The sequence below is a fragment of the Eleutherodactylus coqui genome, chromosome 1, assembly GCF_035609145.1.
Source record: "Eleutherodactylus coqui strain aEleCoq1 chromosome 1, aEleCoq1.hap1, whole genome shotgun sequence".
Taxonomy (NCBI): Eukaryota; Metazoa; Chordata; class Amphibia; order Anura; family Eleutherodactylidae; genus Eleutherodactylus; species Eleutherodactylus coqui.
The window spans coordinates 73,085,693-73,112,241 of NC_089837.1; the positions used below are offsets into that span (position 1 = coordinate 73,085,693).

General features: G+C 45.6%; 1 protein-coding gene across 1 annotated transcript in view; it reads left to right on the top strand.

The window, feature by feature from the left end:
- NTSR2 (neurotensin receptor 2) overlaps positions 1–19,713 on the top strand; it is a 47,114-nt gene extending 27,401 nt beyond the window's left edge. The window contains exons 3-4 of the mRNA XM_066589182.1: positions 17,133–17,223; positions 18,695–19,713. Coding sequence (XP_066445279.1) covers positions 17,133–17,223; positions 18,695–18,887 — 284 coding nt within the window. The 3' untranslated portion in view covers positions 18,888–19,713. The remainder of the gene's footprint in view (positions 1–17,132; positions 17,224–18,694) is intronic.
- The last annotated feature ends 6,836 nt before the right edge of the window (positions 19,714–26,549 follow it).

The following is a 26,549-nucleotide window of genomic DNA, read 5'->3' on the forward strand; positions in this document are numbered from 1 at the left end:
CCGGAGCTGCTATATTTTTATTTTTTTATATCGGGCGTGCAGAGCATTGCAGTCATTGTACAGAGTATAGGGCCAGTACTGGTGAGGCAGGGAAAGAGATATACTATCTATATAGGCGGTGGGCTTTTTCCAAAAAATTGGGGAAAAATACTATATTTGGGCTGCCTGTGACCGTCTTCAGTTTACTGCGTGTCTGCTGGGGGTAGTAGTCCTAATTAATACGCAGCTAAGCGTTACAGCAGGCTTGCACAAAATTGTTTCCTGGCTCTGCTGTCTCTGTTACATCAGCACCGTCATCCCGCCAGAAGGAAACATTATACATAATATTATACGCTGCCTACAGTATCTATCTGCTGGGGGTAGTAGTCCTAATTAATACGCAGCTAAGCGTTGCAGCAGGCTTGCGCAAAATTGTTTCCTGGATCTGCTGTCTCTGTTACATCAGCGCCGTCATCCCGCCAGAGTGAAACAGTATACATAATATTATACGCTGCCTACAGTATCTGTCTGCTGTATCAGCTCAGCATTTTAAAAAAATAGACGCAAAATACTTAAGGCCTACTACTGGCCTTTGGCCACTTGACTGCTTCTGCGCTGTGAATTCCATTAGCTCAGTCATACGCACCTACGTCTCACTACAGGCGTGCGCAAAATTGTTTCCTGGCTCTGCTGTGCGTTCCGTAAGGGAAGTCAGCCTCCAACCACAGGCCAATAAGCGGCACATTTAATTACAGCGTTCTGTTTCTGCACTACTGGTAATACAGCATGCTGAGGGGTAGGGGTAGGCCTAGAGGACGTGGACGCGGGCGAGGACGCGGAGGCCCAAGTCAGGGTGTGGGCACAGGCCGAGCTCCTGATCCAGGTGTATCGCAGCCGACTGCTGCGGGATTAGGAGAGAGGCATGTTTCTGGCGTCCCCACATTCATCTCACAATTAATGGGTCCACGCGGTAGACCTTTATTAGAAAATGAGCAGTGTGAGCAGGTCCTGTCGTGGATGGCAGAAAGTGCATCCAGCAATCTATCGGCCACCCAGAATTCTGCGCCGTCCACTGCTGCAACTCTGAATCCTCTGGCTGCTGCTCCTCCTTCCTCCCAGCCTCCTCACTCCATTACAATGACACATTCTGAGGAGCAGGCAGACTCCCAGGAACTGTTCCCAGGCCCCTGCCCAGAATGGCCAGCAATGGTTCCTCTCCCACTGGAGGAGTTTGTCGTGACCGATGCCCAACCTTTGGAAAGTTCCCGGGGTCCGGGGGATGAGGCTGGGGACTTCCGGCAACTGTCTCAAGAGCTTTCAGTGGGTGAGGAGGACGATGACGATGAGACACAGTTGTCTATCACTCAGGTAGTAGTAATTGGAGTAAGTCCGAGGGAGGAGCGCACAGAGGATTTGGAGGAAGAGCAGCAGGACAATGAGGTGACTGACCCCACCTGGCTTGCTACGCCTACTGAGGACAGGTCTTCAGAGGGGGAGGCAAGTGCAGCAGCAGGGCAGGTTGGAAGAGGCAGTGCGGTGGCCAGGGGTAGAGGCAGGGCCAGACCGAATAATCCACCAACTGTTTCCCAAAGCGCCCCCTCGCGCCATGCCACTCTGCAGAGGCCGAGGTGCTCTAAGGTCTGGCAGTTTTTCACTGAGAGTGCAGACGACCGACGAACAGTGGTGTGCAACCTTTGTCGTGCCAAGATCAGCCGGGGAGCCACCACCACCAGCCTCACCACCACCAGCATGCGCAGACATATGATGGCCAAGCACCCCACAAGGTGGGACGAAGGCCGTTCACCGCCTCCCGTTTGGACCACTGCCTCTCCCCCTGTGCCCCAACCTGCCACTGAGATCCAACCCCCCTCTCAGGACACAGGCACTACCGTCTCCTGGCCTGCACCCACAACCTCACCTCCGCTGTCCTCGGCCCCATCCACCAATGTCTCTCAGCGCACCATCCAGCCGTCGCTAGCGCAAGTGTTGGAGCGCAAGCGCAAGTACGCCGCCACGCAACCGCACGCTCAAGCGTTAAACGTGCACATAGCCAAATTTATCAGCCTGGAGATGCTGCCGTATAGGCTTGTGGAAACGGAGGCTTTCAAAGGTATGATGGCGGCCGCGGCCCCGCGCTACTCAGTTCCCAGTCGCCACTACTTTTCCCGATGTGCCGTCCCAGCCCTGCACGACCACGTCTCCCGTAACATTGTACGCGCCCTCACCAACGCGGTTACTGGCAAGGTCCACTTAACAACGGACACGTGGACAAGCACAGGCGGGCAGGGCCACTATATCTCCCTGACGGCACATTGGGTGAATTTAGTGGAGGCTGGGACAGAGTCAGAGCCTGGGACCGCTCACGTCCTACCCACCCCCAGAATTGCGGGCCCCAGCTCGGTGGTGGTTTCTGCGGCGGTGTATGCTTCCTCCACTAAACCACCCTCCTCCTCCTCCTCTTCCTACGCAACCTCTGTCTCGCAATCAAGATGTGTCAGCAGCAGCACGTCGCCAGCAGTCGGTGTCGCGTGTCGCGGCAGCACAGCGGTGGGCAAGCGTCAGCAGGCTGTGCTGAAACTACTCAGCTTAGGAGAGAAGAGGCACACGGCCCACGAACTGCTGCAGGGTCTGACAGAGCAGACCAACCGCTGGCTTGCGCCGCTGAGCCTCCAACCGGGCATGGTCGTGTGTGACAACGGCCGTAACCTGGTGGCGGCTCTGCAGCTCGGCAGCCTCCCCCACATGCCATGCCTGGCCCACGTCTTTAATTTGGTGGTTCAGCGTTTTCTGAAAAGCTACCCACGCTTGTCAGACCTGCTCAGAAAGGTGCGCCGGCTCTGCGCACATTTCCGCAAGTCGCACACGGACGCTGCCACCCTGCGCACCCTGCAACATCGGTTTCATCTGCCAGTGCACCGACTGCTGTGCGACGTGACCACACGGTGGAACTCTACGCTCCACATGTTGGCCAGGCTCTATGAGCAGCGTAGAGCTATAGTGGAATACCAACTCCAACATGGGCGGCGCAGTGGGAGTCAGCCTCCTCAATTCTTTACAGAAGAGTGGGCCTGGTTGGCAGACATCTGCCAGGTCCTTGGAAACTTTGAGGAGTCTACCCAGATGGTGAGCGGCGATGCTGCAATCATTAGCGTCACCATTCCTCTGCTATGCCTCTTGAGAAGTTCCCTGCAAAGCATAAAGGCAGACGCTTTGCGCTCGGAAACAGAGGCGGGGGAAGACAGTATGTCGCTGGATAGTCAGAGCACCCTCATGTCTATATCTCAGCGCGTCGAGGAGGAGGAGGGGGAGGAGGATGAGGAGGAGGGGGAAGAGACAGCTTGGCCCACTGCTGAGGGTACCCATGCTGCTTGCCTGTCATCCTTTCAGCGTGTATGGCCTGAGGAGGAGGAGGATCCTGAAAGTGATCTTCCTAGTGAGGACAGCCATGTGTTGCATACAGGTACCCTGGCACACATGGCTGACTTCATGTTAGGATGCCTTTCTCATGACCCTCGCGTTACACGCATTCTGGCCACTACGGATTACTGGGTGTACACACTGCTCGACCCACGGTATAAGGAGAACCTTTCCACTCTCATACCCGAAGAGGAAAGGGGTTCGAGAGTGATGCTATACCACAGGACCCTGGCGGACAAACTGATGGTAAATTTCCCATCCGACAGCGCTAGTGGCCGAAGGCGCAGTTCCGAGGGCCAGGTAGCAGGGGAGGCGCAGAGATCAGGCAACATGTACAGCACAGGCAAGGGAACACTCTCTAAGGCCTTTGACAGCTTTCTGGCTCCCCAGCAAGACTGTGTCACCGCTCCCCAGTCAAGGCTGAGTCGGCGGGAGCACTGTAAAAGGATGGTGAGGGAGTACGTAGCCGATCGCTCGACCGTCCTCCGTGACGCCTCTGCCCCCTACAACTACTGGGTGTCGAAGCTGGACACGTGGCCTGAACTCGCGCTGTATGCCCTGGAGGTGCTTGCTTGTCCTGCGGCTAGCGTCTTGTCAGAGAGGGTGTTTAGTGCGGCTGGGGGAATCATCACAGATAAGCGTACCCGCCTGTCAACCGACAGTGCCGACAGGCTTACACTCATCAAGATGAACAAAGCCTGGATTTCCCCAGACTTCTCTTCTCCACCAGCGGACAGCAGTGGTACCTAAACAATACGTAGGCTGCACCCGCGGATGGAAGCATTGTTCTCTATCACCATCAAAAACGTGGACCTTTTAGCTTCATCAATCTGTGTATAATATTCATCCTCCTCCTCCTGCTCCTCCTCCTGAAACCTGACGTAATCACGCTGAACGGGCAATTTTTCTTAGGCCCTCAAGGCTCAGTCATATAATTTTTGTAAACAATTTTTATACGTTTCAATGCTCATTAAAGCGTTGAAACTTGCACCTGAACCAAGTTTTATTTTAACTGGGCTGCCTCCAGGCCTAGTTACAAATTAAGCCACATTACCCAAAGCGATTAATTGGTTTCACCTGCCCTCTTGGTTGGGCATGGGCAATTTTTCTGAGGTACATTAGTACTGTTGGTACACCAATTTTTTGGGGCCCTCGCCTACAGTGTAATCCAATTAATTTTTTGCCCACCTGCATTAAAGCTGACGTTACATCAGCTGTGCTGGGCAATGCAATGGGATATATTTATGTACCGCCAGTGGCTTCCTGGCACCCACCCATGCTGTCGGTCCACAGGGACTTCACAATAGGGAGTTGTACCTGCCTGTGTCTATGAATTAAAAACCCCAGTGAGGTTGGGGCATGCAGTGTGGGCCGAAGCCCACCTGCATTTAATCTGACGTTAGCTCTGCTGTCCAGGGCACTGCAATGGGATACATTTATGTACAGCCGGTGGGTTCCAGGGAGCCACCCATGCTGTGGGTGCACACGGAATTCCCATTGCGGAGTTGTACCTGCCTGTGACTATTTATAAAAAACCGCGGTCTGACTGGGGCATGCAGACACCTTGACAGAATAAATAGTGTGTGGCACATAGGTTCCCCATTGCTATGCCCACATGTGCAGCTCCTGATGGCGGTGGCACAGGATTATATTTCTCATTGCTTCTGTACAGCATTGTGGGCTATCGCCCCGCCCCTTTTAAAGAGGGTCGCTGCCTAGCCGTGCCAACCCTCTGCAGTGTGTGCCTGCAGTTCCTCCTTATGGCAGACGCACTTATAAATAGACATGAGGGTGGTGTGGCTATGAGGCCAGCGTGTGGCATGAGTGCAGCTGAAGGCTGCTCAGGGACACTTTGGTGTGCACTGTGGACACTGCGTCATGTGGGGGGAGGGGGGGTTGGGCAGCATGTAACCCAGGAGAAGTGGCAGCGGAGTGTCATGCAGGCAGTGATTGTGCTTTGTGGGAGGTAGTGTGGTGCTTAGCTAAGGTATGCATTGCTAATGAGGGCTTTTCAGAAGTAAAAGTTGTTGGGAGGGGGGGGGCCCACTCTTGCCGGTATTGTGGCTTAATAGTGGGACCTGTGAACTTGAGATGCAGCCCAACATGTAGCCCCTCGCCTGCCCTATCCGTTGCTGTGTCGTTCCCATCACTTTCTTGAATTGCCCAGATTTTCACAAATGGAAACCTTAGCGAGCATCGGCGATATACAAAAATGCTTGGGTCGCCCATTGACTTCAATGGGGTTCGTTACTCGAAACAAACCCTCGAGCATCGAGATAATTTTGTCCCGAGTAACGAGCACCCGAGCATTTTGGTGCTCGCTCATCTCTAGTAAGTAACCATGGAGTACCACTCTGTCATGGCCACCATTAACAGCAAGTCAATAGATGGAAAGTTATGATGCTTATAGTTATCCTCTTGTCCACTTGGTCGGTCTGCTTTCCGCATTATCTTGGTTCTCTGCAGTCCATTCATCACAGGATTTCCATTGCTTTTCTTGCCAAAAGTGCAAAACATTACTTTAACCCTTTAAAGGAGATGTCTCGAGGAAGCAGTGATTTTTTTTTTTTGCCCAGTCCCCCTAATTAAACATACATTACTAATTACCCCTGTAAATGACTTTCCTAGCTGGTTTGTACTTACCGTTCCAGCGTTTCAGCAACTTATAAAAGTTTCCCCAAGATGGCCGCCGGCTCTTTCCCCGTCGCTCGCTGCAGCCCGACGTGCGCGCTCCCGAGACGCTGCCAGCTGTGTCTCCATGGCAACCGGACACCGCGCAGCCGCCGACCAGACGCCGCGCAGCCGCCGACCAGTCACCCACCGCCAGGCAGCAGGTAACCGGCGCTAGCCCCCGGCTCCCCAGCGCTACGCTCCCGGCTCCCCAGCGCTAGACCCTCAGCCCAGGTGAAGGCCCCGGAGCCCAGCGCTGGGCTCCGGGGCCTTCACCTGTCAGTGAACATCACCCCCGACCCATCACTTACCCACTGGCCCAGCGCTAGTTCCCCCGGCCTAGCGACAGCCCCCCCCCCCCCCGGCCTAGCGACAGCCCCCCCATCGCAGCGACAGCCCCCCCCCCCGGCCTAGCGACAGCCCCCCCATCGCAGCGACAGCCCCCCCCGGCCTAGCGACAGCCCCCCCCGGCCTAGCGACAGCCCCCCCCCGGCCTAGCGACAGCCCCCCCATCGCAGCGACAGCCCCCCCCGGCCTAGCGACAGCCCCCCCCGGCCTAGCGACAGCCCCTCCCCGGCCTAGCGACAGCCCCCCCATCGCAGCGGCAGCCCCCCCGGCCTAGCGGCAGCCCCCCCCCCCCCTGCCTAGCGACAGCCCCCCCATCGCAGCGGCAGCCCCCCCCATCGCAGCGACAGCGACGACAGCCCCCCCCCCCCGGCGCAGCGGCAGCCCCCCCCCGGCCCATCACTTACCTGGACGGCAGGACAGCTGGACGGCAGGACAGCTGGACGGCAGGACAGCTGGGCGGCTTCTCCGGACAGCTGGGCGGCTCTGCACCTTCCTCTAACAGAGGAAGGTACAGAATGGCCGCTCCAGCGCGCTCCCGAGCAGTGACAGCTCGTCTGCGCATGCGCAGAAGAGCTGTAGCGGGGAGCACACTGAAGCGGCTCGTGCTGAAAGGAGAAGACCGGACTGCGCAAGCGCGTCTAAAAAAGCAAGCTGCCAGCGAATTTAGACGGAACCATGGAGACGAGGACGCTAGCAACGGAGCAGGTAAGTGGAATAACTTCTGTATGGCTCATATTTAATGCACGATGTATATTACAAAGTGCATTAATATGGCCATACGGAAGTGTATACCCCCACTTGGTTTCGCGAGACCACCCCTTTAATGTAGAATTATTGTGGTCATTCTACAGTGCTGTTTTTGGCATAGTCAAACACCTCACCACACACAAAAGTAAATATGGAAAGGTACCAAAGATGGAACTAGGTTACTGTTAGAGTTTTAGTTTCACCATAACTGAACAGCCTCAGACGAATGTAAGTATCGTACAAAAGATGACTGATTTGTATTTTTACTTGACGGCGTATTATGTCTGTAACAGCCATGTGATCATCTACTTGTACAGATTATGAATAAGGCAGCTCAATCTCCCCTCTCTTAGTAGGAAGTCTCAGCACAGTATCAATGCAGCAAAAAGTAACTAATTCCAAGGTAAAGAAACCTGTAACTCTTCAGCTGTTTTAAAATTACAACTCCCAGCATGACCTTACTGAAACGGGGAAATGTAATTTTTTACATTGGCTTGACAGACTCAGATCAATTCCATTTTGATAGAAGGGTAAAACATAATGATATTGGGGGCGTGGCTAGGCATGGAGCAGGGAGGACAAGGGGAGACCTTGCTCCTCTGATCTATAATCTTTTTAAACAAAATTCTCCTGCTGTGGGGTCTAAATTCCCCTGTAAGTGCCCTCCTCCACTTCCCTCTACCCACCTGCACATCTTAAGGGGTCCCTCGGCGGTAGGTGACTGCTAGATTTATCTGGACTGTTTTAGGGAGGCCACGACCTGGACTGACTTGTGGCAGCGGCACTTGGTTAGTGCAGATATGTGACCCCTGGTTGGCTTTCAGGAGCCTCCTGGCAGGATCCTCCTCCATCTTATTGCTGTTTTTTCGGGTGCTCAGGCTGACTATCTGCCATCTAGCTGTGCTGCAGAGTGCCACGCCAGCAACTCTTTTCGTGCCTGGTCTATTTCGTTGGAGTGAGATCCTAGGGGGCCTCTCGCGGACATTACAACTTGCGGTCTCCAGATCTCCAGCGGGAGACAGGGGAAGGGGCAGTATATTGCCTCTGCTAGACCGAATCCTGCTGGAAAATAAAGATATGTGCCTGAATATATCAATAATTAACTCCCCGGATCTCGCCATCTTTCTGCATAAAACCAGGTACCATTTTGAGCATTATAATCATATACAACACAAGGCATCAGGTGGCTGCTATATATATGGGCATAGCCGTACTGCATCCTGGGAGGCATTTTTTAAAGGCACAGTTTATTAAGACATTCTCAAGTTTCATATGTCGTACAGAAATCTACTAGTTACATATAGTCCTGTCTCTACGTGTCAGTGATCTATAACATTCGATTTAAAGGAGCCATGCATCAGTCTTTCAGTACTGAACTAATAACTATGTTCTTCTGTTGGATATTTGAACTTTTCTTACACAACCTTACATTTCTCATCTGTACTGATAACAGGCTTTGGTCTCTACCTAGTGAACGGCCAAGTTCAATACAGACTGTTTTCCATAATAGTACTATAATCTTGCATAAAAAAGTCGTGGCTGACTGAAACGCAGATTCCTAAATATATATCGCTCCAGTGCAACTCAGAACTCAACCATTCAAGTCAGTGTTTGTCATTTTCTTAAACAATAATCTGCAGCCACTCTTGACTCATTTATTTGCAAACCACAAGAGTAACCTGCTTGATATTGCTACTTTTCCTTTTTCAGCAGCAGAAATATTGCCATTTTACACAGAGCCTAGTAGTACCAGCCAAGAATGGACCGAAAATGCAATAAATCTAAACCAAGGCAACTCACAGACTTTTCCCTCCTGGTTCCCACAGTGTTAACAGGGATACGGAGACCTACGATCACAGCCCTGAACCAGAGTGGGCTGTAACGGCCCACCAGGAATGTTGCTCTCCTTCACAACAATCCTCCCCAGGCACTTCCTCATCAGAGGAAACAGATCACAGTCTTACTTCCAGAGAAGTTACCAAAAGAGGTGCTCCTGGCTTCCTACAGGCCTCTCCCAACTCTAAAGGGCCTTCATCTAAAAAAGGATCACATATCATTGCCACTGATGATCTAAACATGAAAGATTTCTCTTGTAACCTACAGTCTTACCCAGGCACTGACAGCCCTTTAACTACTAACACATTGAAGGAGCTGCTCTTTTCCCTCCAAGACATGCAGAAAATTTCCTGTCAATTACCACCAACATTGATCCCCTTGCTACTGTACAGCCCATGTTGAACAAAAAATAAGAGAATTTTCCACTACACATAACCAACTAGTAGACGCTCACAATGTCCTGGAGGAGGTCTCCTTTGCATGAAAAGGTTACAGACCTTGAGGCTACATTGAGAAGAAACAACATCAAATTCTGAGGTCTTCTGGAATCTGTGTCCCCAATTGACCTCCCTCAATATCTACTCAAGGTCCTTCAAACTTTGCTTCTGTCTGTATCTCCTCTTGAGTACACCATTGATAGAGAACATAGGGTTTCTAAGAGTTACTCTGTTCCAGAAATAACATTGCTTTTCAGGAAATGAACATGCAATATTATGCTCATTCTAATCGTAATGGACCACTGTTGACCAAACAACGTAAAAGTCTTAAATCCAAGGAAAAGATCAGATTTCTATTAGGTCCTGAAGGACGAAGGATTACATGCCCACAAGAAATTGCTGATGCATTCGCCTCATATTACTCTGCTCTTTGGAACTTAAGGCAAGATATAAATATACATCAACCCCAATCGGAGGAAATATTTAGTGTTCTACAGAGCATTAATCTTTCTCACCTATCACCTGATCAATTAGCCAACCTCTCTGCACCGATCTGTATGCCTTAAGTGGAGGCTATTAAAACATTAGGACCCCTCAAGTCTCCGGGCCCAGATGGCTTTTCTAATGGTTATTATATAAAATATTATTCCATTCCGGCCCCTTATTTGGTATTGGTGTTCAATGTGGCAATAGATAACAGTGTCTTTTCTTTGGAAATGTTGGAAGCACTCATTGTTATTTAACCCAAACTAGGCAGGGAAGCTACTTTTGCAGGTAATTTTTGCCCTTTTCCCTATTGAACACTGATGTTATCATTGTTGCTAAACTTTTCAGCAAGAGACTTTTTTCCATTCTTCCAACGTTGGTTACCATGAGTCAGGTCATGTGGGATTCGAGCCACACAGACAGGCCCCCGATGGTGCCCGTTGGTTCCTGAATCTCATTAAGACCACTGAACTTGGTTGTCTATCTTCTTTATTTTTAGCTATGGATGCAAAGAAGGCATTCAAACGGATCCATTGGTGTTATTTAGAAGCTACTTTAGAAAAATTTGTAATTTCAAGTTCCATAAGTTTTCCAATTTTGTTATTGTACACAACCCCATCCGCAAGGGTTTTTTCATCTGGGTATATTTCTCTTCCATTCGCAATTTCTATTGGTATTCGACAGGGCTGCCCTCTCTCGCCTCTTATCTTTGCCCTTCTTATGGGATCCATAGCTGAAAAGATCAGAATAAATAAAGTTATTAAGGGAATTAAATTAGATCACCAGGAACACAAAATAGGGCGCTATGACGATGACGTCATTTTAGCACTCATGGACCCTATCCCATCTTTAGAACAGGCCCAATCTGTATTTGCTTATTTTGGGGAAAAATTGTACTATAAAGTAAACAACATAAAAATCTTAATTATTAACCCTTTCCAATCCACTGTCTGATTGAAGGCTGTACAGCTTCGATGTCGGAAGACGTTCGGCAGGGTATTCTTACTGTATATTTCTGGCCGCTCTGTTGTCGGGGGCCTTTCCAACATGTCCCATACCGCAGCACTGGCTCTAGCCAGCAGATGGCGCCATCATATAATGGCAGAAAGAGAAAGCCCCCTGGGAAACCCTGAATCCAAAATTGGATAGCACAGGGTTAAGCATTGTTATCAATGATAAAACTAGACAACACATAATTATTTCCTTTCCATATGTCTGGAACGACTACTCCATACCCTATTTAGGTATTAATTTAAAAAGCCCTAGCTACTACACACTCACCAAAGACTATCTGTATTGCTTAATTATATTCCACAACTTTTAAATAACTTTCGTAAACCTTTATTTCTTGGGCTGGAATGATAGCAGCGGTTGAAATGATGGTTCTACCACGTATTCACCCTGGACAGAATTTCTCGCTACCAATCCCTTCTAATTGTTTATACTGTTCATTTTGTTTCACTGATGGGGAATATGTTGCTTCTTCTGGGCCCACAGGTCTCTATTTAATAGTGATGGACATCTTATCCTAAACTTTTATTCATTTTTATTATATTTTTAGAACTGTAGCGATTCCCATCCCAAGCTTTTTTTTTCTAAGTTCCAGACCATTCTTAACAACTTTATTTGGGGCAGTTACCATGCTAGATTTAGAAACAGACCCTTCCCCCCCCCCCCAAAAAAAAAATGGCGCAATTGCTTTTTTTCCATTTTGCCTCACTTAGAAATTTTTTCAAGTTTTCCAAAATATTATTTTGTGAGTTAAATGGTACCATTGCAAAATACAACTTACCCTGCAAAAAAAACAAGCTCTCCTGTAGATATGTCACCAGAACAAATACAAAAGTTATGATTTTCTGTTTAAGTGAGGAACAAAGCAAAAAAAACAAAGGCCTGCAGCAGGAAGGGATTAAACAATCAGTTATCAAGAGGTCCGTGGTAAGCAGAGTCTTATCTCCGGATGTTTCATATTTTCATTAAGTTTTTTTTTTTTCTTTAGTTTTGGCTGTCGATATCCTGTCCTGATAACAATACAAAGATAATAAGCAGATGCTTTTTAATTCATTTTTAAATATTTTTTTTCCTATCCTGGATAGGCAAATTCTTATTTATATGTACTTGTAATTTTTAGAAAAGGCCGTCAGCATCGTGTCCTTGTCCAGGTGAGCATCATTATCTAGTAAACAAAGTTAATTAGCAGACATATTCCGGTGTGATAATTAGCTGCAGATTTTTTTTTACCTTTTCATCACTGTTTCTTGTACACAATACACTGCAAAAATGATATACCGTATATACCGGCGTATAAGACGACTTTTGAACCCCGAAAAATCTGCTCTGCAGTCGGGGGTCGTCTTATGCGCCGGTAATACAAAAAAAAAAAAAATGTAAAAAAAAAAAAATTATTACTCACCTCCCACGGCGTTCTGTCGCGCTCCGGCAGGATGTCGCTCGCTCCGGCAGGATGTCGCTCGCTCCGGCAGGCTGTCGCTCGCTCCTCGTCCGCGGCGCAGCATAGCTTTCTGAATGCGGGGCTTGAAATCCCCGCTTCCAGAAAGCTAATACACACGCCGGCAGCCATGACAGCATTGAATGGCTGTGATTGGCTAAAGCACACGTGGCTTCAGCCAATCACACTATTCAATGACATCATTGAATGGCTGTGATTGGCTGAAGGCGCACGTGTTAGCAATCACACCCATTCAATGATGTCATTGAATAGTGTGATTGGCTGAAGCCACGTGTGCTTTAGCCAATCACAGCCATTCAATGATGTCATGGCTGCCGGCGTGTGTATTAGCTTTCTGGAAGCGGGGATTTCAAGCCCCGCATTCAGAAAGCTATGCTGCGCCGGGGACGAGGAGCGAGCGACAGCCTGCCGGAGCGAGCGACATCCTGCCGGAGCGAGCGACATCCTGCCGGAGCGCGACAGAACGCCGTGGGGGGTGAGTAATGAATTTATTTTTTTTTCTCCACTGTATACCGGCGTATAAGGTGACAGTTGGGGGGTCGTCTTATACGCCCCGTCGCCTTATACGCCGGTATATACGGTATGTATATACCGACACACACAATCTTACTGATAACACACAAGTAGTTGGACTGTTCATGTCTTTTATTGAGCACATTGAGTAACATCCACGTGGCAGAGAGAAATGGTTAGTACCTGCCAAAACAGGTTCAAGGAAGACTAGCCATATATATGCATATGAGTGTGTATGCATGCCTGGAAATATACGAAATGCATGGGATTATACATTTTAAGTGGAGATAATAAGACACAGATGTGAACATCTACCCAAACAACAAGGTTCCATTGGCCAGTTGCTGTTACCAGCTGGCTCTCAAAACCACCCAGAGCAGGGCAAGAGGTGAAGTAAACACAAATTCGTCGGGAAAGCTCTCAGCCAAGCAGGGGTCAAAAGGGCAGCTTAGTGCTGATGCTTAAAATCACACATGGTGTTTCCATATTTTTGTCGTCCCCCTGTGTGTATGTATATATATATATATATATATATATATATATATATATACCATTGCATACCCAGAGTGCTCCGCAAGAGACCTGCTGGATTTGGAGAAACATATGCGAAAACATAAGTGATATTTTCTTCCACCGTCTGTGTGCAGTTCTACTTTAGTTAGTCCCAAGCCATCTGCTTGCAGATTCATGGAGATTTAGTTCCATCTCAATCCTAAATTAAATGTAAAGTTTAAGTACAGAAAATGTTGCACTGGGTAACGTTTATAGATTGCTCTGTGCTTACCTAAGCTTTATAAGAAGTAAATAACATTGATTCTCTGCTGATAATAGCATCTGGCGAACAGTGGGATATATCAAGCAGCAAGTGAACATTCAGTTCTTTGTGATGACTAGACAACTAAGTCAGCAACTTCAAAAATATTACTGCTGACTATGATAAAAAGATACCGGACCACACAGGGCATTGCGGCTTGAGGTATATGAGGCTACGTGGCTACAAATCTGTCAGGAGTGCCCATGCTGACCCCTGTCCAACACCAAAAGCACCTACAGTGGGCACGTGAGCATCAGAACTGGAGCAATGTGGCCTAGTCTGATGAATTATGTTTTCTTATATATTATGTGAACGGGTTGGTAAGTGTATGTAAGGGGTTAACTGTGCCATTTAGGGAGATAGCTTTGGTGAATGCATACCTGCTGGTACCACGTGTTGGTGGGCAAAGCCTAAGGCTATAGGAAGAGCCAGTTTGGCAGCATTGAGGTGAGGTAAATTGGCGAAGCAAAAAATGAAGGTCCAAGACCTAGTGATAGAAAGAGTTCCCTGGCCTTGATTACTTTCCCTACAGGAGCTTGAGAATTAGGCTGCAATAGTAGCGTATTCTATTCTCCAATAAATTAGAAGAAAAACCCCCCGTGCTCCAGTAATCGGATAGGTGGAATAAGAAAGCAGAAGGAACTTACTTAGCAGGGGTGTCAGTGCAAATGACACCCCTGAAAATCCAGGTCAGCTCGTAGAAATAAATCTTGTCCAAGCATGATGCTTGATAAAGGCTGATGTTTCGGCCGAAACGCGTTGCACCCTGTGAATAAAGAACCTTTTCTCTTCATAACTTGGACAAGATTTATTTCTACGAGCTGACCTGGATTTTCAGGGGTGTCATTTGCACTGACACCCCTGCTAAGTAAGTTCCTTCTTATTCCACCTATCCGATTACTGGAGCACGGGGGGGGTTTCTTCTAATTTATTGTCTACTGCCTTTGCTGCCTCTGGTATACATTCTACCTAGAGTCACCCTGCGATGCTCTCCCCCATTGGGATGTCACTCTGACCAGTGATCAGGATTCCTTGATGACACCATAGCTCCCACCGTGGATATTATTGCCTTCCAGGATCATTAGACGCACCGTGACCTTTCACAGGGTCCGGTACGTCTGGGGTGAGTCCAATTGGATTTCCCTTTTCTTCTCTTTCTACTTCTCTCGACTCTGCCATTTTTCTCCACCTCACATTGGAGCGCTAATCTCATTCTTTCACTTATTCTATTCTATTTTCCGTGATACCAGTACCGAGCCAACGGGTCATCAGGTTGTTTCCTCTCTGAAGTAAGAGACTGTCCTGCTCATTCCAACTACTATTCTGTATTGTTGACCACCAACGTTAAGTAAAAAATAGTCCTCTGGTGCTTTGATGCAGAAGCTACAAGAACTCCAGCTTTGTTGTACCCCAGGTGGGATGGAAGATAGGCCTGCCACATCCTCCTGACAGATTCTAGCCTCAGGCGCTTACTGACCAATCCAGCAAGTACGTTCCCTGCTGGGGATATACTGGGTATTGCTATGCCCAATCTATCAGAGGAAGCCCTGCGCCTGGAAGCCTCCAGAGACTAACCCTCTGGACCTGATATGAACTTTGCATGTATGCCTTACTTGAGGTGAAGAAGACAAATCTTGGGTTCTGGTATTCATACGAATGTGAAACATACCACCTACGTGATTAACATTGTACAGAGTAAGTACGGCCTACATGGTAGCAGAATTTCCTACTGGCCAACTGTAAAAATTGTTCAGGAATGGTTGGAAGAACATGTCAAAGAGTTCAAAATAATGACTTAGCCTCCAAATTTTCCAGATCTCAATCCGATCGAGCATCTGTGGGATGTGCAGGAAAAACCAGTCCGATCCATGGAGGCCGCACCTCACAACTTCCAGGACTTGCTGCTAATATCTTGGTGCCCAGATACCTATGAGCATAGATTATGGTGACAAGTCTTGGAGCAAGGTCTTGCCTCCAAGTACTGAATTGCCTTCTTTTTGTCTCTCCCTTCATCCCCTTTCCTTGGATCAATTCTGTACCATGTAGAGTTTGGGCTCCTGCAGAATTGTGAATGCTGCTGGAGATGACATTGGGTTTAAGAATAAGTAAAGCTATGTATTCCTAAATGTGTGTAATTTTTGTGTAGATTATACAGGTATCTGTATGTAAACTAAGCTGCATTTAAAATTCCGGTTCAGAAAAGCAATTTTCTCCCTCATCTTTGACATTTAAGCAGAACCATTATCTGATGTATTGGAAATTCCTCCCCTACTACCCTGACGAGACCTATCCTTCTAGTCATAATTCATTTCTGTAGGGTAGATCAATGCCACGATTTAGCTTTATTAATCTGAAATACCTGGGTCACACAGGAAATTCTATTCCATTACCATCCTGTATTTGTATTCTCGTCATCTGCTTTGAAAATTTATTTTAGGAGACGCGTTCCACTACTCATAATTCTAGGCCTACCCAGGAGTAATTTACTTCTATGTATTGAGAGCTCAACTTACTGACCGCACAGCAGTTTCTAAAGAAAGGAGCAGGAATTAGACTGATTCATTGTAAATAAATAATTGAGCGAAGAGGGCCGCAGATGGGACTACTGAAAAAAAAAGCTTTGGAAGGAAGGCGTTTCATTTTTCAGCAGTTTACTCAGAAGAAGCAACGTAATTGGAAATTATTGCTTAGCTTGCTTTCATTATCTACAGTTGATTGAGTTTTCATTGAATGAGGGCTCTACTCCATGGGACTACTGATGAGTTGGTACGCTTGTTCATAGTCATCTTTGGGGAATTTTTGATACCAGTTTTCTGGCAGCTTTGCTTCCCTTCTTCAGCTTAGAATGCAACAAATGTATCAAATATTGCATGGTGTTGATAAACTTGTGGCATCTTATGATTATGTCTAGACACATGGAGTCACTTTGTACAGCACTCAACTTATGGAGTGAGATTTGGTTACAAATTTTGTGACTTTTTAAAAAGTTGCATGTCATAAATGTCTCTAAACCCTGACCAAGCAGCAAGCCATGCTTAATTTTCTAGACGCGTTTTCAAAATTGGAGTGAGACGTAACATGTATTTGGTGCAAATCAATAGTGAAACTCTACTAAATTGGTTTGTGCCAATAAAAAGTGCAACTTACGCTAGAATTCTGGCACAACACCAATAATAAATGTGCCCCATCTGTGTGAGCGAATTTTCAAAAGTTTGGTTTGGTTGGTTCCCCGAATTGGGCAAAATGTTTGCTTAGGCCTAAATTACTGCAATCTGAACTTCACTAATACCCTTAAAACTGGTGTATAACACTGTATAAGAGCCATAAAAGTTCTCTATAACACTCACCTAGGAGTATATTTAATACAATGAGATGTGCATTCAAATATTCATACTTAATTGTATGCAATTAACAGGAGCGATTGTGATCGCCTACATTGTGTGCTGGTTACCTTACCACGCCAGAAGACTGATGTTCTGCTACATCCCAGATGATGACTGGTCTGGGTGAGTACTATCTGTTACCCTGTTTATAGTACCCCATGCACACTGCCATGTTGTACAGATCCGTAATACAACGTTCATAGTCTGCTGCACCTCCTTCAAACAGGATCCATGAGAAAATCCATGCATTGAATTTAGAAAGCAAGCAGCAGAGAAACGGACATGAAGCAGGGAAATAGCTATAGGGGGTGGAGAGGTAACAGTTGCACCCGGGTCCAGTGCCTGTGGGGGTCCAAAGGTCCTACTGCCACACAAGTATTATAAATGACAAATGGCAAGTGGGGCTCAGAAGCTTCATATCACTGACTCACAATTCCTTCCTTTTGATTGCAGCTATGGAAAGCAGGGAAACGGGCAAGGTATTTTGCATCCTAGGCACTCAAATAGGGGATGGGAAAAGTACCTCTACAGCACCACCTATTGGTAGACTTATAGGGAAGTCATTGTCCGACCCTTCAATAGACCTAGAGAAGTTATGTGGCATTGTTGTTCAGTACACAAGCCCCAGCTCCAACTTCAGCGGTCATGTACCATTCATGGCAGAAACACCACTGAGCCAGTGATTGGCTGGGTGGTCATGGGCACAGTGAATGGCACATGAAAGCTGAAGCTTCTTCTAGGATTGGAGTCGTGAGGTCTGGGGCTCCTATGCTGGACCCCAGTGCCTCTAAGAAATGAGTATGACTTATTTTTTAAATTTTCAACCATTCCCTGTCCAGAGAATTTTTTGCACTCCCAGAAAACCCCTTTAACCAAGCTTGGAGTGGCCCACAGGGAGCCATGGCCCGGAATTGTCTCCCAGCTCCCCATGGGTAGTGTACGACACACTACACCTGCTGTACTTTACACAGATAGGCCGCACACAGCATTTCGGATAGCCTATATATATTCATATAATAAACTGGGTAGGTTATCTATTTATACAGATACATTAAGTGGCTGAGATGACATCTAGGTGGTTACATTTCAGGGTGTATCCTCTCTCCCAGGGCCCGTTCCCCTACCTCTTACTGCAAATCAGAACAGTTTCCAAAATGGCTGTTAATAGACACACGGCTTTGCAGATAAAACTGCTGTTCACTTGCATGGGCATGCAACCATTAAAAATCAATTTAGAAACAGTTCCACTTTGCTTTTCGGCCATTCTGTAGCCATTGCGTGTGATCTTTCCTTCTACAGGATATGCCATAAATGCCACCTTTGGGATCCACACCTATCGGTTGAACAGGTGTCCACCAATTTCCGCCCAGCACATCCTCCATGTACTTTGGTGGAGAACTATAGCTGTACAGTGGACATCCAGAAGAAATACTACTGGTGGGCTCTGGACATCCCAACCCAACACTCCCTTTAACTTTAGAAATACAATGGAGCATTCAGTAGAGTTGTCACTCATTCTATGGAGCCTTATGATTTCTGTCTAACTCCCTCCTGATTGGTGTTGGTGTTTCATTTTGCTCCTTCCTTCCTCCAGGTTCCTGTATACATTCTACCACTATTTCTACATGCTGACTAACACGTTGTTCTACATCAGCTCCGCTGTGAATCCAATCCTCTACAACCTGGTCTCTTCTTCATTCCGACAACTGTTCGTTGAGACTATGGGTCTGTCCTGCAGCAAAAGCAGTATAAATCTCTCTGTATCAATCACCTCCCAAACTGGATAATACATGTTTTACATCCCGTATGGAAGTGCAGCACTGACTAACCAGGTATAGTATAAGTGCAGGTACAAACATACATATCAACAGTTATATCATTAGTCTGGAAGCCTTGGATTGCACATTAATGTTCTATGTAATAGATGCTAGGACTGGTTCAGTGGTTCTCAGTGATGTAGGCGACCATTCAATGGAATCATAAGCGTATGGAACTTTTTGTAAAACTCAAGGACTGCTATATGAAAATGGAGAAGAATGTCATTGGTAATCCATAAAGTTATCCACACACATACAGATTTTTACGGTTCCCATTGAGTCGAATTTGCCATTGTTAACTCCCTCTGGTGGTGGTGACTGCATGCAGCTGAAGATATTCAGAAGAAAGGAAATCTGCTAATACACTAAATTAGGACATAAATCAGTGGTGGACATAAACTTTAATAAAGATTTAGTACATTGGGTGGAGCTTTCTGGGTATCGGGGCCTTTTCTGAATGCCACAGACACCAATGAATGTCTCAATGTCCAAACAGGAGACCGGCGGCCACCAGTGGTAGTGAGTAACTGGCAGCCTGAAGGCCAGATCCAGATTCAGGTGCTCATGCTGTAGCCTTTGTTCCCCCTCTTTCCTTTATATATTGCACATTGTGTGTTACATAGTATAGACATTATTGGAGAGAGACTGTGTATGTTCAGCTACCACTCCACTGCACAGGACGTTGAATGTAAAGTATGGTTCTTGGGTGAAAACATGAGAGATCTGGGTCAGTCATGATAACAATTTCAATCCAAGCCTTGTATTGTGAATGTTCTCATTATAAATAATTCTCCTACTGCTCCCTGGTGATGTCATATTTTCAATAACCTTGAATTACAGCTTCTGTACGGACCTCCTGTACATTGCCGATTACTCATTTTTATGTAAATTAATTAAACTAGCGGCAAGTCCATAAAAGTATTAAAATACAAATGGGTAGCACACACTGCAGGATCAGATGTGATAAGAGGTATTTTATTTTATCAGCTCCAGATGTCAACAATAGAGCAATGTTTTAGACAAACTGCCCTTTATCAAGATATAAAGTGTGCGCAGAAAGATATCTTGAAAGTCCAAGAGAAAAAAAAAAATCAATGATCAACTGATGATCTGGATGGCAGCGAAAATGGGAACAAGGTCACCAATCCAGACCTTCTTGGACTTTCAAGATATCTTTCTGCATACACTTTATATCTTGATAAAGGGCAGTTTGCCTAAAACATTGCTCTATTGTTGACATCTGGAGCTGTTAAAATAAGGTACCTCTTATTGCATTGGATTCCCGGAGTGTGCGCTACCCATTTGTAATATATATATATATATATATGGTCTGGAAGTTATCATCATGAAGTTCTTCCTAAGGGAATTTGCTGCTTGCTGTAAATCCATAAAACTTGTCATGAAAACCACCTGAATTACCAGAAAAAAGTGCAAGTCATATATATTTTTTTTCATTGATATTACATTACAAATTAGCAAAAATTATATAAAATATGGGACTACCCACCTTTTAGCATTGGTGCAGGCACTTGACCTCGGATCGCTGTTAATCCTATACAATTGCTCCATAGAATGACAGAGCCCTGGATGTACTCCTTTAGTTTTAGGTTCAAAATGTACATGTATATGAGCTGCTGTATACTGACAATCCCTTCATATCCAGATACTCCGGCACATAAGTACATGATAGTCTTGAATATAACAACACTGGAACCCAAAGACTGAACAAGGATTAGGAGATGAGATTAGGAGAAGAGCAAATTGAAAGTTGTATATTCTACTGTACTTTTAGGTACATTCCTTGAGGTTCATCATGCCCAAACACTGACGACCACTGTGCTGTTCATATCTGTCTCCAAATTATTCCATCCTGAGGACGCTGCAATTCTATCTTAGCAGCAGAAACGCGTTGATGGCGTTTGGAGCACATTAATAGTGACCGTAGAAAAACACTTCGGTTAGTATCTTTTTAGGGACAGTGAAACACTTTAAGAGGCACTCCAATATGAGTGTAACTGCCCTATGAGACAGAAGATAGTCTTATCAGACAAATTAGTGAATTGGCTTTATAGCAAGCCCTATTGGAATAGGATAAAGCTATCTCTATAAATTTGAATCAATTAAAACACATGCAGAAATTGATAAATGCATGTGTTTGATCTTCTGCCTATGTGTTGGAACATGACAGATTGGCTGAAGTTAAAATAGTAATTGGATTAATGAGATGTGCATTGTTATCATAAACACATCTCATAACCCCTTTATCACTCTGCAATAAAGTAGGATATATTGGGAGAAGTTAACGCAATTTCAGCCTCCCATAATACCTCTATGAATTCGCAAGTGACCACTACTCACCCACTCGCGATGTAATTGGGGCTCATAGGTGACAAGTATTCTATTTGTCTATACTCTCTCTGTTCTATTTCGATACTAAGCAGAGTGAGTAACCTGTTTACCATGACTACATTAAACTGGTAGCACTAATCTGTTTTGAGCCGTTCTATACAGATGATAGACTCATAGACTTTAAATAATATACTGAGTCGCACTACACAGATAATAGACTCACAAACTACAAACAACATATGGATTCTGGGTCTATTCTGTGATATTACGGGGCAGAGTGAGCAGTGTTTCATTCCCCTTATCTAGGAGGAAAACTTGTGTGCTTGTGTATTGCAGAGTTTGAGTTCTTTCTTACCTATTCCTATAAGCATAGAGATCTATAGATACATCCAAATACGCAGAAAAAGGAAAAATTTATTTTAATTAGAATCAATAAAAGTCAAGTTTTATACTTAGTGGTTCCCGTTGGTGAAATATCAAATATTGGTGTAAAACTAAGACAACTGATCGGTGATGTGAAGTTTGACTAAAGTATCTAAAGATGTACCAAATGTATCTTCCAGCATGAGCCACTGCGATCAGTTTGGCTCAATTCAGACTGTGTAGTCTAAGGCCTCATGTCAACAGGCGATATATCATTGCGCTATCCGTGGCGATAATCTGCACACGGGTAACGCAATGAACGCGTTCCATAAGATAACTATGGAAAGTGCAGCCCGATGCACATGAGCGGAAAATCCACGTAATTTTCTGCTCGCATATAAAAATCGCGGCATGCGATGGATAGGTTCACCGCGGAACATCGCGGTGACTTCAGCGTTCTCCAGCGGTGGGATAATGCTATGCACGTGGACAGGCGGCCTTATTTTACGCTGTCTATTTATTAGATGTAATTAGTAAATCTAACCAATTGCATTAACCACAGTGCTGGCCCTGGGGGTGGAGCATAATACAGAGATATTTTCTTTGGCGTTGGCTTGCTGGCCATGTCGGATCGGGATCGGGGTGACATCATGCTGTCAGCCCATGTGAGCCACATGCCGGCATATTCTCAGTGCTATTCCAGCATTGCATGCTGATTTGAACACTTCTCTGCGGGTATGTGGATGGATTGGTTGGGAGAGAGTCATGTGTCCCAGCCGACCAGTCAGCACCTGTCTGTACACATTTATTCTGACTCCTCCTCATTGAGGACGCTAGTTATACTTCTAGTCTGAAGGTGTTTCTAGTTAGGGCAGCGGCTCCTGTCCTGTTCTTCTGTCAGATAAGTCTGTATGGTGTAAGGGTATTTGGGGTGGAGTAACATCTATCTCCTTACTTATTGTTCATACTGCACCGGTTTCAGCATTTCCTTATTAGTTTAAATTAACATCTATTCCATACATATTATTTAATTGTAGAAAATATCCCAGTTTTCCAACTAGGGAAAGTCAGGTTTGCTGTAGGTTCCTGGCGTGGGGTCACCCTCATCAGGGTGAGTGCTCCGCTTTTAGGTAATGTCTCATCTCATTAGTAAGTTAGGGTTACATTTCACACTCCCTATTTGTTATTATAAATATTTTTTGCTCTCAACGTTAATATATTGTGTGTATATTAGAGATGAGCGAACACCAAAATGTTCGGGTGTTCGTTATTCGGAACGAACTTCCCGTGATGCTCGAGGGTTCGTTTCGAACAACGAACCCCATTGAAGTCAATGGGCGACCAGAACATTTTTGTATTTCGCCGATGCTCGCTAAGGTTTTCATGTGTGAAAATCTGGGCAATTCAGGAAAGTGATGGGAATGACACAGTGACGGATAGGGCAGGCGAGGGGCTACATGGTGGGCTGCATCTCAAGTTCACAGGTCCCACTATTAAGCCACAATAGCGGCAAGAGTGCCCCCCCCCCACTGTCAGCATAAAGATCGTCCTCCTCTGGCACAGCTGTAACAGCTGTAGCAGAGAAGAACGATGTTTGCCCATTGAATTCAATGGAGCGGCAATACAGCATGTTCCACTGAATGCAATGGGCTGCTGGCGATCGCAGGATGAATGGTCGGAAAGGGGTTAAATATATAACCCCTTTCCTGCAATTCATCCAGAAATGTGTTACACTAAAAATATATACCGGCGTATAAGGCGACCGGGCGTATAAGACGACCCCCCAACTGTCACCTTATACGCCGGCAATACAGTGGAGCAAAGAATAAAAAGCATTACTTACGTTTTTAGATGATCTGCGGTGCTCCTGCAGGCTGTCACTCCCTCCTAATCCACGGCAGACAAGCTTTCTCTATGAAAGGCTTTAAATCCCTGCCTCCAGGAAGACACGTGCCTTCAGCCAATCACAGCCAATGACAATGATGTCATTGAATGGCTGTGATAGGCTGTGTTTCTGGAGGCGGGGATTTCAAGCCTTGAAATCCCCGCCTCCAGAAACACAGCCAATCACAGCCATTCAATGACATCATTGTCATTGGCTGTGATTGGCTGAAGGCACGTGTGCTTCTGGAGGCAGGGATTTAAAGTCTTTCGTGGAGAAAGCAATACTCTGCCGTGGACCAGGAGGGAGTGACAGCCTGCAGGAGCGCCGCAGATCATCTAAAAACGTAAGTAATGATTTTTATTCTTTGCTCCACTGTATTACCGGCGTATAAGGTGACAGTTGGGGGGTCGTCTTATACGCCCTGTCGCCTTATACGCCGGTATATATTTTTAGTGTAACACATTTCTGGATGAATTGCAGGAAAGGGGTTATATATTTAACCCCTTTCCGACCATTCATCCTGCGATCGCCGGCAGCCCATTGCATTCAGTGGAACATGCTGTATTGCCGCTCCATTGAATTCAATGGGCAAACATCGTTCTTCTCTGCTACAGCTGTTACAGCTGTGCCAGAGAAGAAGGATTTGTCTTCTATATGTTCTCAATGGGGTCAGCGCTGCTGCCGCTGGCCCCATTGAGCGCATATAGAATGCATCCATAGCGAGCAGCGGGAGGGGCAGATTTCAATACTCGGGTGACACCTTATCTCCCCAGCCACTCACAGCAGGGGGGTGGTATAGGGCTTAAACGTTGCAGGGGGAAGTTGTAATGCCTTCCCTCTCTTTATATTGGCCAAAAAAAAGCGCTAACGTCTCAGGGAAGAAAGTTTAATTTACCAGAACACCGCATGGTGTTCGTTACGAATAACGAACATCCCGAACACCCTAATATTCGCACGAATATCAAGCTCGGACGAACGCGTTCGCTCATCTCTAGTGTATATCTGTCTTTTTAGGACACCAAATCTGGATGAGCTGTTTTACGTCCAACTAGGATGTAACAGGTGTACTTCAAATCCTTTTATGTTGTATGTGTTTCTTTAACCCTTTGCAATCCAATTTTGGATTCAGGATTTCCTAGGGGGCTTTCTCTTTCTGCCATTATACAATGGCACCATCTGCTGGCTAGAGATAGTACTGTGGTATGTGACATGCTGGAGAGGCCCCCAACAACAGAGCGGCCATAATCTACAGTAAAAATACCCTGACGGATGTCTTCTGACATTGGAGCTGTACAGCCTTCAATCAGAATGTCTTTAGACGTCAGACAGTGGATTGGAAAGGGTTAAAGGCTATTTGCAGCCTACATTTCTACAGCGCTTCTAAAATAAAAAAATAAGCAACCTTGCAAATCGTCTTGATTAAAAATCTCTTATCGTTCTGTTCATGCAGCTCATATGAAGACCTATATATCTCACAGTTGCAGACTACAAACAAATGCTGCATGTTCTGATCCTGCAATCATATGATACTACTGTAGACACTTTGTTGTTCCTGCTATTCCATAAATAGGGAATGAAATAACACATGAAATGCAGAATCAGACTACATAGTGTCTGTTTGCAGTCTGTAACCATGACGATAAATATGTCAACATAGGAGCTGTATATACAAAACTGTAAGATTTTAAACCAATCCTATTTGCAAAGTTTCTTCAATTGTTATTGTAACCACTTAAGAACCAAGCACCCTATATTCACAGTGCTTGGTCCTAGGCTTTAATCCCGGCTAATAGCAAAAATATGATGTGGGATTAAAGCACCTGTCCCTGCAATCTAGCAGGAGCCAAGGACCTTGAGAAGGGAGAAGCAGTTTTTTACTGCTTCTACCTTCTCCTTTACATGCTGCATAGCACCCAATGAGCACTATGCAGTGAAGAGAGCAAAACAGAAGTGTTACTTCCGCTATTCGAGCCAGCAATCAAGTGAGCGCTGGGTGCCCCCCTGTACAGCAGAGATGCAGGGTCCTAGCAGGCCCAGATCAGCTCTGTTAGTGACTACTATCACTACAGGGGGGATGTTTTCCCCTGTAATGGGGCTCCTATGAATGCTGTTTCTATGGATTCCCCCAGCTACAGTGGAAAAGTGTGAAATTAAAAAAAAACAAAAAACACAATGTGAATGACCCCCAAAGGTCTTATACATATGACATCATTGGGGACATAGATAGTAAAAAAAATAGTTACAAAAATAAATTTAAAAAAATTACAGAATAAAATGAAAACATATACATAAAAAAGAAAATGACCTGACACCAGCCAAAACCATCGCCCTATGTGCCCTGTAATCAAAGATCATACAAATTATATATCAGAACGTCCAAAAGAAATGAGGAACCCATTGCTGTATTTTATTTTAGCTTAAATATATTAATTTTAAAAATGAAACTATAAAGTTAAGAAAAAAGTTTTTTTTTTTACTTTTTACCTCCAATAAACAAAAAAAGTAGTTGAAATAAGATATTAAAGAAATTGCCCTATATGTCATGGGGGAAAAAAAATGCAGCAAAAATTATTTTGGTAGCTGAAAAAAAATTAGGGCAGTAAAACCAGCACATGGGTAAAATCCCTAAAAAGTGTCCGGTCCTGTAGGACAAAAAAATGTGGTCCGTAAGGAGTTAAATGCCCTGCAGCAATAAAAACTGGTAGCGACAATAATAATCAGATGTTAAAAGGGAGTGAAGTGATAAATGATAGAGAAACGTATAGGATATGTATTTTATTTCAAAAACTCGTACATATTAAATTCTTACTTGGCCAGACCATGAAATACTGCACATACCTGTCGCACATAGACTATTTACAAGAATTAAAGCCATTTTAAGATTGACATGCAACCTAAAAGACACCAAGTCATTCCCTAACTAAGTGTAAACAAAACGTCAACATTCATTAACATGAACGGACAGAAGCGGGCACTGACTCATGTTACATAACATCGCCCTGCACATTATGCCAGTCAGTGGGTATACTGCCAGC